At 39.8% G+C, this 15,082-nt stretch overlaps 1 protein-coding gene across 1 annotated transcript in view; it reads right to left on the bottom strand.

Moving 5' to 3' along the window:
- Window positions 1–15,082, bottom strand: part of Fmn2 (formin 2) — a 316,927-nt gene that overhangs the window by 230,834 nt on the left and 71,011 nt on the right. The window contains exons 3-4 of the mRNA NM_001427798.1: window positions 12,779–12,926; window positions 3,130–3,185 (exon numbers count right to left, since the gene is read on the bottom strand). Of these exons, the coding sequence (NP_001414727.1) occupies window positions 3,130–3,185; window positions 12,779–12,926 (204 nt within the window). The remainder of the gene's footprint in view (window positions 1–3,129; window positions 3,186–12,778; window positions 12,927–15,082) is intronic.

Genomic DNA, 15,082 nt, shown 5'->3' with positions numbered 1-15,082 from the left:
TAAACTCAGTTGGGCCTGAAGGATAACCATCCCGTGCTTTCTGAATTAGTTCTCCTCGCCTTTAGACCCATTTTTCTTACCATGATTATATGGTGGTCATTCATTCATCACTGGTACTGGTTCTAAATACAAACCTTCTGAAGTCATACTTAACAAATATTAACTGGTGGGAACCCAATTATTAATTGGCTGACATTTTCAACCTTACCAAGTTCTCAAAAATTATAATTTTATTCAAATTGCATATTTACATTGGAAAGCAGTTAAGATGTTTAGGAAAACGTTGCAAAATAAAAATTCTGTTTAGAATTCAAAAGCAAAAATAACCAATAGGTAAAATTGGGAAGGCAGGGTTCAGTGGCTAAAACAACATGCTGTTCCTTCAGAGGTCGGGAGTTCAGTTCCCAGTACCAACCTCAGGCAGCACACAAGTGACTGTAACTCTGACTCCAGGAAATCTAATGACCTCTTCTGGTCTCTGTCAATGCCTGCACACTTATGGGTGTGCACAGCTATGTGCGCGCGTGCACACACACACACACACACACACACACACACACGTAGAAATAAATCTTTTAAAACCCAACTGCGTGAGAAACATGCCAGGTAACCAATCTGTAAGTCAAGGCAAGTGTTTTTAGAGAGAATGACTGACGCCTGTTTCTGTGCTATAGGGTGTAAAGGGGTTTCACCTTTACATTGTAGCTTAAGTACCACACTGTATTTCTTAAAGGTGAAATGTTCTATTTTAAAATTGCCTTCTTCCTTAAGCACTGGCATGTATATCCTCACACTGCAGAAGAGCTTCAGTGGTGGCGTGCTGTTTCTAGGGATGTGGGATGCTTAGAATTGTTAACTATAGGACAAAGTATCACTCAAAATTCTTTCAACAAATTCTGTATAGTTTCAGTGGAGAGGACAGGCACCTAAACACACATGAGGAAGGCAACAGAACCCTGGCTAAACAGTCCAGAATATTCCATCTTCTAGTTGCAGAATAATGTAGCAGCACAGGATGGGCTAGCAAAACATTTCTGATCGTCACCCACACACAACTGGCCAGAAGTGGCCCTTTCCTGCTGTCCTGTTAATTTACAGAGGTGCAGAGCTGCCCTCTAGTGGCCAAGGTGCAAACTGCAAAGGGTTTCATCCACAAACATGTTAAGTTCCCAGATTAAAATTAATAAATACAATTTAACACATCAAAGCTAGAGTAAAACTTCCAAAGTTAGAGACAAAATTGAAATAATAGACTTCTCTTTCTCTATTATAGACATCTGGCTCACTTAAAAAGGTATAGTTTAAAAATAATGAAATAACTTTTACAATGACCTTCTCCTCTCATTCATCCAGTGTTTTTGCAGTGAGATGGTACAAACTAATTACCTGAGAATGATCCACAGAAATGCAGACCCATCATAGGGGTCTTGTAGCTTTAGGGGAGTTGCTTTTAATGCCTCCAAATATCATTTCATCAGTAAGAAGGAAAACACGGTAGGTATTTTAAAATACTGCTGTAAGGACTACATAGGTCTAAGAATAAATACATAAGTACTCAGCCTGGGTCCTCTGCAAAGAGCAGCAAATGTTCTTAAACGTTCTCGTGCCTGTCTCCAGCTCCAGTGGGAGAGTTTATTTGTTTGCGATTGCTAATTTACTCTTCCGTTTTCATCATTTTAGCTGTCTTTCTTTGGTTTACCATAAATGAATTGTTGCAGCTAATTAAATAACCACAGGCTGAGGCCACCATGCATTTCTAGTGTGCCCAGATCAATACAGGTCTCTCCTCAGAAAGAGACAAAGCAAAAACAAACCAGCAAACCGTAAGCTAGGGAAGCTATTATGACTCTGTCCTCATTACAGATTTAATTCTGAACAGACAGACAAACCAACAGACAAACAAAGCTCGTCTAGCTGGTATTTTGAAGAAAACCTGGAGATTGTTCGATTCTGAGCTAACCCCATAGCCCCATCTCGCTTCCAGGAGGAGTACAACTTTAATGTAACCATAAACTTATTTTAAAACAGAGCCCCGTCTTCACTTTGAGGATTTCTCAAATGTCAGCAATTCTCAAGTTCAGATCCTATATATAAAGCTACATCGTATACCGATGCACATTATCCAGAAACCGAGACAGGTTTAGAAGTTGGGTGAGATTCCTCTCCTCTTCCATAGGTCTGATACCATGGAAAAGAACGGGTCTCATTTCTGTTCGCATACAATGTAGACTAGCTATGTTCTCATGCAGCATGAAACCATTCTTAAAAGCATAGTTGGGAATAATTATAAATATTTTCAACAATTCCTCGTATATCTGAAAAAGTAGCTGCTATCCACAACCAATGCTCTATGAAAGGTTTCTTGTCTGGACATTTTCAGTTACTTATTTCTATGTGGACGTGAATGATTGCACGCGTGTCAGGGCATGTGTGTGCAGGTATATGCATATGGAGGCCACAAGTCAGCATCAGATGTCTTCCTTAATTATTCTGTTCCCTTTCCTGGTCTCTAATGGAAGCTAAAACTCACCACTTGACTACACCAGTGAGTTTCCAGGCTCTACTTGTCTCTGCTTCCCCAGGACATGGATTACAGATATGAGTGATATCTATAAAGACGGAAGGGTCTAAATGATTCCATCGAATGTCCCATCCTCTGAAGCAACTTACAAGTTGCAAGGGCTCAATAGCACAGTCATATCCGACCATGCACAAAGGCCTTTTCCCAACCACAGCACGATGAAAAGGTGTCTTACTAGATATTAGACAGGCCATGCCAAGATCGTTTTAAAGGTTACCCCTGGGATTTGCCCAGACACATCACAGCACAAACATCTCTTGGGGTGGCCTGGAGTTTCGCTGCAGACAGCAAATGCTGACACCAGCCTTCTGGTTCGATATAGAATAATATGAATCTGCAAACCTAGTACTTGGTTCTGCCTGAAGGATGAATGGGATTGCAAGATGTAAATAAAAACAAGCATTTGCCTTTGCCTCAGTGGCTCCCCCTGTGAGCTAATTCGGGGCAGCCCCGCCATCTGTGCGGATAGAATGTCAATCACAGTTCTCTCACTGTTTTAAGGTGAAAAACAGAAACGAGGATTTGCCATTCTAATAATGTCCTCTTACCTGCTGGACACCGTTTGAGCATTTTTTCGGGCTTTCCAAAATAGAGGATTGAGGTTCTGGATTGGAAAGGAAGCAGACAGTCAATACCTTAAAGAGCAAAATTTCCCATTTCCTCAGTTAAAAGCTAAGACTCCCACTAGGTATATTTTTCGCAGTATGCAGCAAGAATATTCAGTCTTTTTTTTCCCCAGTTCGGTTAGCACAATGAGAGAATGTGACTGCTTTTCATAGACACATGACGACCCTTGTGTGGCTGACTATTTTACAAATAGGAGGAACCCTGTGCTCAGTTCTGCATGCCAGTCTTAAGGATTTTTCTCAATTGTTCTTTATCTACACCCCCCCCGAAGTCCCTACTTAAAGTTTTCAACTGTATTATTCACTTAGTGAAAGTTCATACGTAATAGGATCACCTCAGTCCTGAAGCACAGGATTTTAAAGGCTTTAAATAGGGGCAAATTCAGTTCTGATTTCAGTGAGGGATGACAAATACTGCCACCAAGCGGCAGGAGTAAGAATGGATGCCGAAAGGATTTTCTGCCTTCAGCTCCCTAGCCATTTGAGATCCTACAGGGTGACAAATTCATCATACTGGAGATACACTAGGACAAACAGGTCTAGTGACTCAGTTGCTGTTGCTTATGTTGCTGTTTAAGCTGGAGGACAGTACCTTCTAAGTAAGCTTATGTGAAAATTTAGGAATATAGCTCTCATCCGTCCTCCATGTGTCAGGGACGTACAGCCCACTCCTTGGTAAGATGGATGCAAGAGTCTGTCTTTTGTCTATTCGGGACAGCTGTACACCCTAGACATTGCAAATGACACAGAGCAGTCACCATCCATAAGTGTCACAACTGATACATGCAACGTTGACACAGAAAAATATTGCACAGAGTCTGAAGAGCATGTGTTTGCAGCTGCCCTTAAAGTTTTCTTTGTACCCAGATAAGCATCACAGCCTCATTTCAGGCCCTCTGGCCTTGTGTCATCTGCCTATGATTCTAACCTCTGTACACACCCCACCTTTGCCACTAGATCATTATGCTCTTATCTTCTAAGATGAAACATACACTCTTCCACCCTTCCATGGGGCCTCCAAGGCCACAGAGGCTGCTGTCTGCAGCTTCCTGGTACCTGCAATGTCACCCTTCCTTGATTGCTTGGTCCCTTCTCTGAACTTAGCTCAGACCTCCCTGTGTACTCTGTTAGAATTATATCCTCGTGCTGTCCCAGAACTCCCTGATCCCCAACCCTGTTGTGTTCCACAGGACAGGTCATCACACCCTACATTCCATAGTTCACCTTTTTGCTACGTATCATATCTATTACTCTATCTTATCTTCTTGAAGTGAGAAGTTTCCCCAAAGACATGTTTTCAAAGCCTTGAATACACCGCACCACAACATTCACCCCATGGAAGCAGGTACTTTCGCCAGATGTTTCCTCCTGTTGTGATATAGAACAGTGCTTGCCAACAGCAAGTGTTTAAAATAGTCCAGAGTGAATATAAGAATGAAAACAAATGGTGCATTATATCAAGACAAGAAATAGTTACCATTAAAAACAGGTAACCTAGTTAGGCAAGAGTAACATTTCCTTAAGAGGTAGCATAGATCAACTCTCTAGCTAGCTATTTCCTGAACTTCATCTAAGATTGTATCTTTGAAAACAAAACCCAGAAAATAGCATGAATCTGTTGCTCACCAATGTCTGGGCAGGGGAATGGTGGGGTTAGAATATAAGCAGGTGCCTTTAAAATGTAACCATTGCCCCAGACAGCATTATTTCAACAGGCTAACTAACAGTGGGTATTCTCCTTGTGTTGAACTTGACACCAGAGTCATCTCCATTTGAACAGAGATCTTTTGTTTGAAAGTTAATCAACAGTTAATAAAGAAAACCAAAATATATTTCCATCTTCTGCACTTCCTCTCAAATAGAGACCCACAAACAAGTCCTAGCTTATAAGACACAGAAGAAAGCATCTTTTCTTCTTCTTTCTATTTAAAAGCTACAGTAAGAACAAACAAATCTCCTACGTATCCTCCAGGATTTTTTGTTTGTTTGTTTCCACATTAGAGATGTAGACAAGGATCCCTAGATGCTGCTGCTGCTGCTGCTGATTCTTCTTCCTTCTTCCTTCTACTTCTTCTTCCTCCTCCTCCTTCTCCTTCTCCTCCTTTTCATTCTCCTCCTCTTCCTCCTCCTCCTTTCTTCTTCTTCCTCTTCTTCCTCTTCTTCAACTCCTCCTTCTCCTCCTCCTCCCTCTTCTCCCTCTTCTTCTCTCTCTTCTTTCTTCTTCCTCTGCTCCCTCTCCTCCTCCTTCTTCTCCTCCCTCTTCTCCCTCTTCTTCTCCCTCTACTTCTCTTTCTTCTTCTTCCCTCTCTCCCTCTTTTCCTTCTCCTTAACCCTCTCCCTTTCCCTCTCCCATTCTCTCTGCAGTTTGTGACCTGGCAAATTGTCCACAAAAATCAGCCTCCAGGCTCAGGTGGTCAATGCTAATAAGTGAGCTCACCAGAACAATATGACCAGGAAACTGTTTATTAGAATGATCATCAATAGGAAGCTGTGAACCTCTACACTCTGCTTCCCTCCATTTCACTCAGCAGCTGCCTAGATCAGGTTTATCCTCCCTCTATCTGCACCCCCCCTTTTTGATCCCTTTTGTCAAAACCACATTAAAACATCAAAGAAAATATCACATCTCAAAATCACCTCCTGTGCAAAATTACAAACAAAGTACAAATGAATTAATTCCACTGTAAAATCAAGCAGAAATGAATTAGAATGGCCAAGGGAACAATGTAATATAAATATGGAAAAGAAGGAAAATGCTAGAACAGAAGAGAGAAAAATAAGAGAAAAGAAGGTGCTGGAAGGAAGAAGAGTGAAAACAGTCACAGATAACACAGGTGCCATTCAGTGAGTGACACATGATACCATGCACAAAGCTAATACCAAGCTTGGGAGACATCCTCACTCAAGCCCCACTCACTGTGCAGGTGAATTTGAGAAGATAACTTAGTTCAAACCTCTATTTAGTGTCCATAAAACATGACTGATCCTTATATAATGTGATTACACCTGATATCAGCCTTTCCCTCAATCTAAGACCCAAAGACATTTTTCATAATCTCTTTCAACCAGCTCTGAGACTAGTGTGCTCTCTATCAAACATCAAAATAGTTAGAAAGTCAACCCAATGAGTACACTTTGAGGGGACATTCAAAACTGCCACCAGCAGTCCAAAACAAAAAACAACAACAAAACAGAAACAAAATACATCTCCCTAAAAATGAAGTAGATATTCTTAAGAAATTTAACATTGTAAGTAATGTACACAGAGAGAGTTAGAATTTCTTGAATTATATCTGCCTTACTGAAATACATCAGCTTGGTTCAAATCTAGTTAATTTAAGAGACAAATAATTTATTAAATAGAATTTAAATCACATTCGTTTTGATTGAAGTCTCATACATGGTAGATGCTTTTTATTCTAATATAGTATTCTTTCCAGGAAAAATGGGGGAGAATTTAACATGTTCGAAGTAGGCTCATCCATATGCTCTTGTTTGATTCTTTGATAGAACTATCCCTCCTTCTTGTCAATTGAAGATATCTTTACTCAGAACCCAGGACACCATTCCCATATCCCTGCCCCATGCACATGAGTGCACACAAACACACACACACATATGCCGACACACACACAAATACTCAGAAACACAGTCCACTCTTCTGGATTGTGTGACAGGAAGACAGGGGACAATCACCTCATTCTCAGTACTCCTGCATTAGCTAAATAGTGTAAAGGAATTTGGACAAAACAGAAATGGGCCAACAATACCACATGGCAGTATATCATACAAAATGTGTCTGGAAATGTATTTTGTTTTTATTTATGTATGCATGCGTATATCTGGTTTAGTGAATGCCACTGTGTATCTGTGTGTATGAAAGACAGAGAGGGGTGTTGGACACCCTGGTCCTGGAGTTTACAGGTAGTTGCGAGCTGTTGAATACTAAACAGCAAGCACTCATTCTTCACCACTTTGTCATCTCTCCAGATCTTCAAATCCCTCCTTCATGGAGAGCCATAAGAAAGGAATCGTCTATATACTAGAGGCTAGAAGGCATTTGGTTCCCTAAGCAATTGTTGCTCTCAATGTCATCGCGATTGAAAATGACACATAATTGTTCACGCTTCCCTGTGAAATTAAGGAATACATTTCCGACTACCTTACAATATTGCAGATTCTTCTTAGATACACTGCATCGAGCTAATCTAACCCAGATTCACTTTAGTACTTCATCCTAAATTACGTTTCCTTTGATCTATCTCCATTTGTGATCTTTTTGTGCATCTTAGATATTCATAAGCTGTTAAAATGTCTTTTTAAGATACAATTCACTCAGCCAGAAATGAACACTGTTTGAAGGATTTCTGCAAAATAAGTTTCTACTAGAATTCTCACCCTATACATAAAGAAAAACAGAGAATCACACTCACACAAACATATATTCACAATCACACAAACACACACTCACACATACACAGATTCACACATACATATAGATAGACATGCAGACATGAACGCATATATGCACATGCGGGCACACACACAGACTTACATATACATACAGATGGACAGACAGACATGTACACACATACACACATACATGCGGGCAAACACACACACACACACACACACACACTTGCAGATACATTTTTATTTTGTTTTTATATTTCCCCAGCTTTTTCTGTGCCTGGACTGCTTTTAAATCAGTCCTGTGTTTGCTGTCTTGGCCACTCTCATTGTGGTGGACAACAAAGGACTTGAATGAAGTGCATATGTTCAAGTTCATCCTTAAAAGTACTCATTCCACTTCTGTCCACTGTGCAGACACACTTTCAGTCTAATTAATTCTGTGATTATCTGTAAATCAATTTAATGACAATCTGAGCATCTTATATTATTTTGTATTAATTTTTTTTTAGTTAGCACACAAAATAGTGGGCTACATTAAGATAATATATAGATTTACTCTCCTGTCTTCCTATTCTCAACTATTCTGTCCTAAAAGAGATCCCCCTCAGGAGTTTCCTGTCTGCACTCCTGCATGCATATGTGCGCACACACACACACACACTCACACACACACACACACACACACACACATGCACACACACACACATGCACACACACACTTTCTTCATAAGAAAATATTTGCCTTCCCTTCCCCATTAACCAGTACTGTCCCCCATCAACATTACCTCTTCTTTCAATAAACATTTCTTTCATATCTCCCATATATGTGTACATTTATCATACATATTCAATGTATGAGTGATGACATGCTTGTCTTGAGCCTAACATTTGCCTTCCACGAACTACGCATCCCTCCATTCACTATGAAGCACATCATTTCATTCTTCTTTATGTACATAAATAAACCATCATCGTGAATATATCACATTTTCTCTATTCACTCAACTACTGAGGTTCATCTAGTCTGGCTTCTCAACATGGCTATTGTGAATATCACAGCACTTATCTGATGATAATAGATAAGTGGATATACACTTATCTCTGAGTTACGCTAACTTTGGTCCACTTTGATGCACACTCTGGGATAGTATAACTAGAACACAGGGAAGTTCTGTTTGTAGAGATTTGAGTAGTCTTCACAGTACCGTCCATAGTCATGGGCTTTTATTCCTTCACTCTATGGTATATAATGTTTCTATTTTCCCTATAGCTTCACTACTATTTATGGTTTTCATGAACTTTGAGCTTTGCCATTCTAATTGGGAAGAAACTGAATAATAGTATAGTTTTCATGTGGATCTCCCTATATTTCTTATTTTAAAGGCTGTTAGATTCATTTGCCCATCAACTGACTGGATAGTTTCCTTGACTTTATCTTGTCACCCCTGTTTCTTCTGAGTGATCTAGTGATGCATTCTACCATTATCTTTGTTTATTGACTTTTTCACTTCCTACATTTGTTTTGCTTGGTTGGGGATTTTTGTTTGTTCATTTATTGTTGACTGGTCTCAATGTCCTTAGTTAATGTCTCAGTCACATTTTTAACCTTCTCTTCTACATTGCAGACATCCTTATCCAGCCCCTAGATTGGTTTCTTATTGTATTCATATGCTCATGTTTATCCTATTTAATTTTGTTGAAATTTTTTCGGAGCTGGGGACTGAACCCAGGGCCTTGCGCTTGCTAGGCAAGCGCTCTACCACTGAACCAAATCCCCAACCCCAATTTTGTTGATTTTTATGCCTTTTAAGTTTGTTGATTTTTATAAGGAGACCTTTGATTTATTTGTTTAGAATTTCAATTATTTCACATCTTTAGACATAGTAATTAAGGAGGTATATATATTCTGGAACTGTGTTGCCTTGATTTTTTTTAATGCTTCTTAGGTTTCTGTGTCAAATAGCTTTTCCAACTCTACTAATAAAGCTTCCCATCAGCAGCTTTTCCTTCAGGGCTTACTCCCCAGTGCCATTTATATATGGAAAAAGCACACTTCTTTAATAGCTACAACACCAAACCAAAGAGGATCTTTAAATACATTTTAAAATGATAAAAGCTAACCCATATAGCACCTATGACTATAAAGTATAAAATTAGAATAAAGAAAAATATTCCAACAAGCTATAGAAGAAAAATTAAAAGGAATGGGAAGTGGAAATTCAGAGAGACACGAGAAAGGCAAGACATGGGTAGGTTTTCTTCCTCACAGTATTTCCATCTATCAACAGTACGTGGTCATACCACACCCTCGGTGCTTTTCCACCCAGAATGAATGCTTCTGTGACATCTCCTGCACTCTTCACAAGGTCACATTATAGACTATGTATCTTTCCTTCACAGACAATAGCAACAGCACAAGGGGAAGAAAGAAAGCAAAAGAATAAATGGAATCTGGCCTTTCACTGTTGAGGAGAGGTTAGAAATGTTAGTGCTTTGGTTAACAGATGGTTGGAGGAAACTTGTTTATAAAAGTGACTATGGAAAAATTGAAGCACATGAGAAAATCTAAGAGCCAGAGGCACAAATCTGAATTAGCTGCACGTAGGAATTAACACTCATTTTTAAGATGCAGAAGTAAAAGGATCTCCACACCATCAGAAAAGTTAATGAAATTTAAAAAGAATAAATAAATAGTTGGGCCTGTGAGATTATTTTCCTCAAAAAGTAAAAGAGCTTTAAAATTGTCACATGTTGCACTTAGCAATTTAAAGTATGATGCCACTAGACAATAGTACATAACTACGAGCTGGGCATAGGTAAGTAGTTTATAACAAATGATAGTCAAGCTACTAAAACTCACAAGTGATACAGCACATTCATCTCTAGGGTTTTGTATGACACTAGCTACTCATTCTTACATTTGACTGACAGGAAGTGGGGACGTGGTTTGGCTCCTTGAAAGTGAGAATGTCCTTCATGTTTTTCCACATGAACGCACCACAGTAAGAGTCAAAAAGGAACATTAAAATGCTTTTGACGAAACAATGCTCAGTGGTTGGGGTAGAAAACAGATCAATTAGACAAACACAGGTTGGTGGTTTAAACTATTTCCTACTCACCTCCATTGTATTCTTCATGAATGCACATTTTAAAAGGAGAAAAGTCATTGTATTAAAATTACTTGCAAGCTGTCTTAATCTATAAAGAAGCCAATAAGTCATCATCTCCTGATTCTGGCCCCACTGGCATCCTTGTCAAACTAAAATTCAGGTGACCACTATCAATTCATTCTCAGCCAAGTGCTCCTCCAGTAACCCAAATGTGAATAGTGCTTCTAAAATACTGCCAAATGTTACAGAAAAATGTTAGCAATGCAGCCAGAAAAGTTGAAAAACACACACTAAGGACATTGAAATATTATGCCAACCAAATATGCAAACGAAGGAAGGGATGGAAACCACTGTTTCAAGGGCTCTTTGTCAAGAGAGCTACTTGAAACTATTGTACACACACCTAGGAATTTCAGCCAATGGTAATTTTAGCATAAACACAATCATTCATACTGTGGGATAAAAATCCTTACTTGAGTCCTACCCTTTTTTGAAACTAAAAATATCTATATTCACATGTTGGATTTTCAGCACTGTTATGTCAAAACTCTCTTTTTTCTCTGATGGATTTAATATGTAAAATTCTGCCTGGCCTCTTGATCAACTACTGTGTGAATGTTGTAATAAACAGTCTTTTGTGAAACAAATTTTTTATATTCTCTTGCATATTTGTGCTGTTATTTATTTATTTTTTTTGGATTATATGTCAACTAGTGAAGAGTAAGCTGTTTCTCTAAAACACAGAGCACTTTAAAAAGGACATGTGGAGTTCTGTGTAGTCTCCATTTGGTACACTGTTAGAAAAAATAAATAGCAAAACACATTTGCCTAGAAACAGATAAAAGCAGGAGGTGGAGACTCTGCTTTTATGGACAGATGGACATAAAATGTCCAAATATGGACAGAAGCCTGGCAAACCCTTAATAGAGTCATTATTAGTTTTAAAGGAAACTCCTGAGGAAGATAATAACAGAAAATAACTTTAATGATGGTTATAACAATGATACCAAACACTTCCATTGACTCCAACACTCTATCCTTCACTCTAAGACTTTACCTAAGCACATGGATTATTCAAATCTTGTCTTGCAGTGGATGCCATTCTCATTAATATTTCATAGGTGAGGAAATGAGTTTGGTAACTTGCCTCTATCACAGGCTGATGTAGTGCAGTCTTATGTTTTGCCCTTTTACCACAAGCCAAAACTAAGGTTCTATGGCCATCTCTCTTTTTCACTAAGACAGTCCCAAGTGGTTAAGTCCACAGCTCTGAAACCCACAGTATCACTTGCGAAGATTTGCTGTAAGGAGGGCTGTGAGAAACAATGCTGTTCTATTCAGTCTTTACTTATACATCAGAATATGGGACTTACTCCTGGTCAGTTCACCGAGAGAACCTGGATTCTCCTCAGTAATCATCATTCTACTGAATTTCTCCAAGTAACACCGATTCCAGCCTCAAATAGTCTTCCTAGCCAATAACACAAAATAGTTGAAGACAGCAAAAGAAAGTTAAAGATTTTTTTTCAGAAAAAGTAGATGACATTGGAATACTGCACAATTATTTTAAAGTGAAATTTAAGAGAATGTACATTCTTATTTTCCTTGCCCAGTTAACTTTATAGGTAAAGGAAAGAAGTTTTTGAAGTACAAAGAAAACTTTAAGCAATGAAGTTCAGAGATAATGGAGAAAAATGTCCCTTTTAGGTTCTTTTAGGCCAAACAGAATGTAGAGCTTCAACCTGGTGGTAGGTAGGGTCTGTAGGCAATGGCTCTCAAACTTTAGTAAATATAGAAATGACTGGAGAACCCCAGTGTAGCTGATATTCTTCTACATTCTAACCCCAGCAGCTTTGAATAGACCATAAGAACTTCCAGTGTCTCCGGCTTCCCATTGATTTTAATAGGTTACCTATAGGAGCTATGCTAAAAAAAAATAAAATAAAAATAAAAAAGGACCTGCTGAAGAGTACAGAGTAACAACCCTGCAAATGCTCAATTCCACGCTATATCACATAGTCTTCAGAAGCTGGCTGCCCATATCCTACCTGTGTCTATATCCTTGGGACTGGGCTCTTCATCAGGAAGCTTGGATGGTCGCCATGTGGATGGTTCTCTCCTGGGAAACTGCCCTTCGCTGTAATCCATTGAATGCGTGGGTTGACTAACAGCAGCCCAGGTGTAAAGCTGATCTTGCTATATTTAAAAAGGTATTTAAAGGGAAATGTTATTAATTCGGTCATAAAAAATGAGCAGGTCATATGTTACAAAATGTAAAAAGGAAAATACAGAGCTATGTAGATACATCTAAAACATTAAAATAGCATCTTAAAACCTAGGTCTGCCTACTTGGAGGAAGAGATATTACATTGAACTATTAGATGAGAGACTACAGAAGCTGAGTTACACGATGTCCCTGAAAATGCATCTTTAACTCATCAGAATGTGATTTCTCTTTCTCTTTGTTGATTTGCATTTGTCCAACTTTGGTTTTAATTTTTCAGCCATCATTTCTATCACTATTTACCAGACTGGCACTGAACTCCTGGGGTCAAGCCATCCTTCTTAGTCTTTCAATCACTTGAAACTACCAGTATGTATCACCACGCTGAGAAGATGCCCCATTAAGAACTGTTTATACGGATCCCGGCCCGCAGCAGCTCTCTGCTCCCAGACCCTGTGGGAAAGAGACCTCACCGCCTGGTCAGGTGGGTACTCCTAAGGCTGCAGAGCAGAAGAGACCACCAACACTGCCCACCCCTGCCCACATCCCTGGCCCAAGAGGAAACTGTATAAGGCCTCTGGGCTCCCGTGGGGGAGGGCCCAGGAGCGGCAGGACACCTGCCTGAGACACCGCTGGAACCTGAAGGAAACAGACCAGATAAACAGTTCTCTGTCCCCAAATCCCGTGGGAGGGAGAGCTAAACCCTCAGAGAGGCAGACACGCCTGGGAAACCAGAAGAGACTGCACTCTGCATACACATCTCGGACGCCAGAGGAAAACACCAAAGGCCATCTGGAACCATGGTGCACTGAAGCTCCCGGAAGGGGCGGCGCAGGTATTCCTGGTTGCTGCCGCCACAGAGAGCCCGTGGGCAGCACCCCGCGAGCGAACTTGAGCCTCGGGACCACAGGTAAGACCAACCTTTCTGCTGCAAGAAAGCTGCCTGGTGAACTCAAGACACAGGCCCACAGGAACAGCTGAAGACCTGTAGAGAGGAAAACTACACGCCCGAAAGCAGAACACTCTGTCCCCATAACTGACTGAAAGAGAGGAAAACAGGTCTACAGCACTCCTGACACACAGGCTTATAGGACAGTCTAGCCACTGTCAGAAATAGCAGAACAAAGTAACACTAGAGATAATCTGATGGCGAGAGGCAAGCGCAGGAACCCAAGCAACAGAAACCAAGACTACATGGCATCATCGGAGCCCAATTCTCCCACCAAAACAAACATGGAATATCCAAACACACCAGAAAAGCAAGGTCTAGTTTCAAAATCATATTTGATCATGATGCTGGAGGACTTCAAGAAAGACATGAAGAACTCCCTTAGGGAAACACAGGAAAACATTAATAAACAAGTAGAAGCCTACAGAGAGGAATCGCAAAAATCCCTGAAAGAATCGCCAAAATCCCTGAAAGAATTCCAGGAAAACACAATCAAACAGTTGAAGGAACTAAAAATGGAAATAGAAGCAATCAAGAAAGAACACATGGAAACAACCCTGGATATACAAAACCAAAAGAAGAGACAAGGAGCTGTAGATACAAGCCTCACCAACAGAATACAAGAGATGGAAGAGAGAATCTCAGGAGCAGAAGATTCCATAGAAATCATTGACTCAACTGTCAAAGATAATGTAAAGCGGAAAAAGCTACTGGTCCAAAACATACAGGAAATCCAGGACTCAATGAGAAGATCAAACCTAAGGATAATAGGTATAGAAGAGAGTGAAGACTCCCAGCTCAAAGGACCAGTAAATATCTTCAACAAAATCATAGAAGAAAACTTCCCTAACCTAAAAAAAGAGATACCCATAGGCATACAAGAAGCCTACAGAACTCCAAATAGATTGGACCAGAAAAGAAACACCTTCCGTCACATAATAGTCAAAACACCAAACGCACAAAATAAAGAAAGAATATTAAAAGCAATAAGGGAAAAAGGTCAAGTAACATATAAAGGCAGACCTATCAGAATCACACCAGACTTCTCGCCAGAAACTATGAAGGCCAGAAGATCCTGGACTGATGTCATACCGACCCTAAGAGAACACAAATGCCAGCCCAGGTTACTGTATCCTGCAAAACTCTCAATTAACATAGATGGAGAAACAAAGATATTCC

This window comes from Rattus norvegicus, chromosome 13, assembly GCF_036323735.1.
Source record: "Rattus norvegicus strain BN/NHsdMcwi chromosome 13, GRCr8, whole genome shotgun sequence".
In the NCBI taxonomy this organism is placed as follows: domain Eukaryota; kingdom Metazoa; phylum Chordata; class Mammalia; order Rodentia; family Muridae; genus Rattus; species Rattus norvegicus.
Note: the sequence above shows the minus strand (reverse complement) of the source record. Positions and strands in the feature narration are given on the sequence as shown.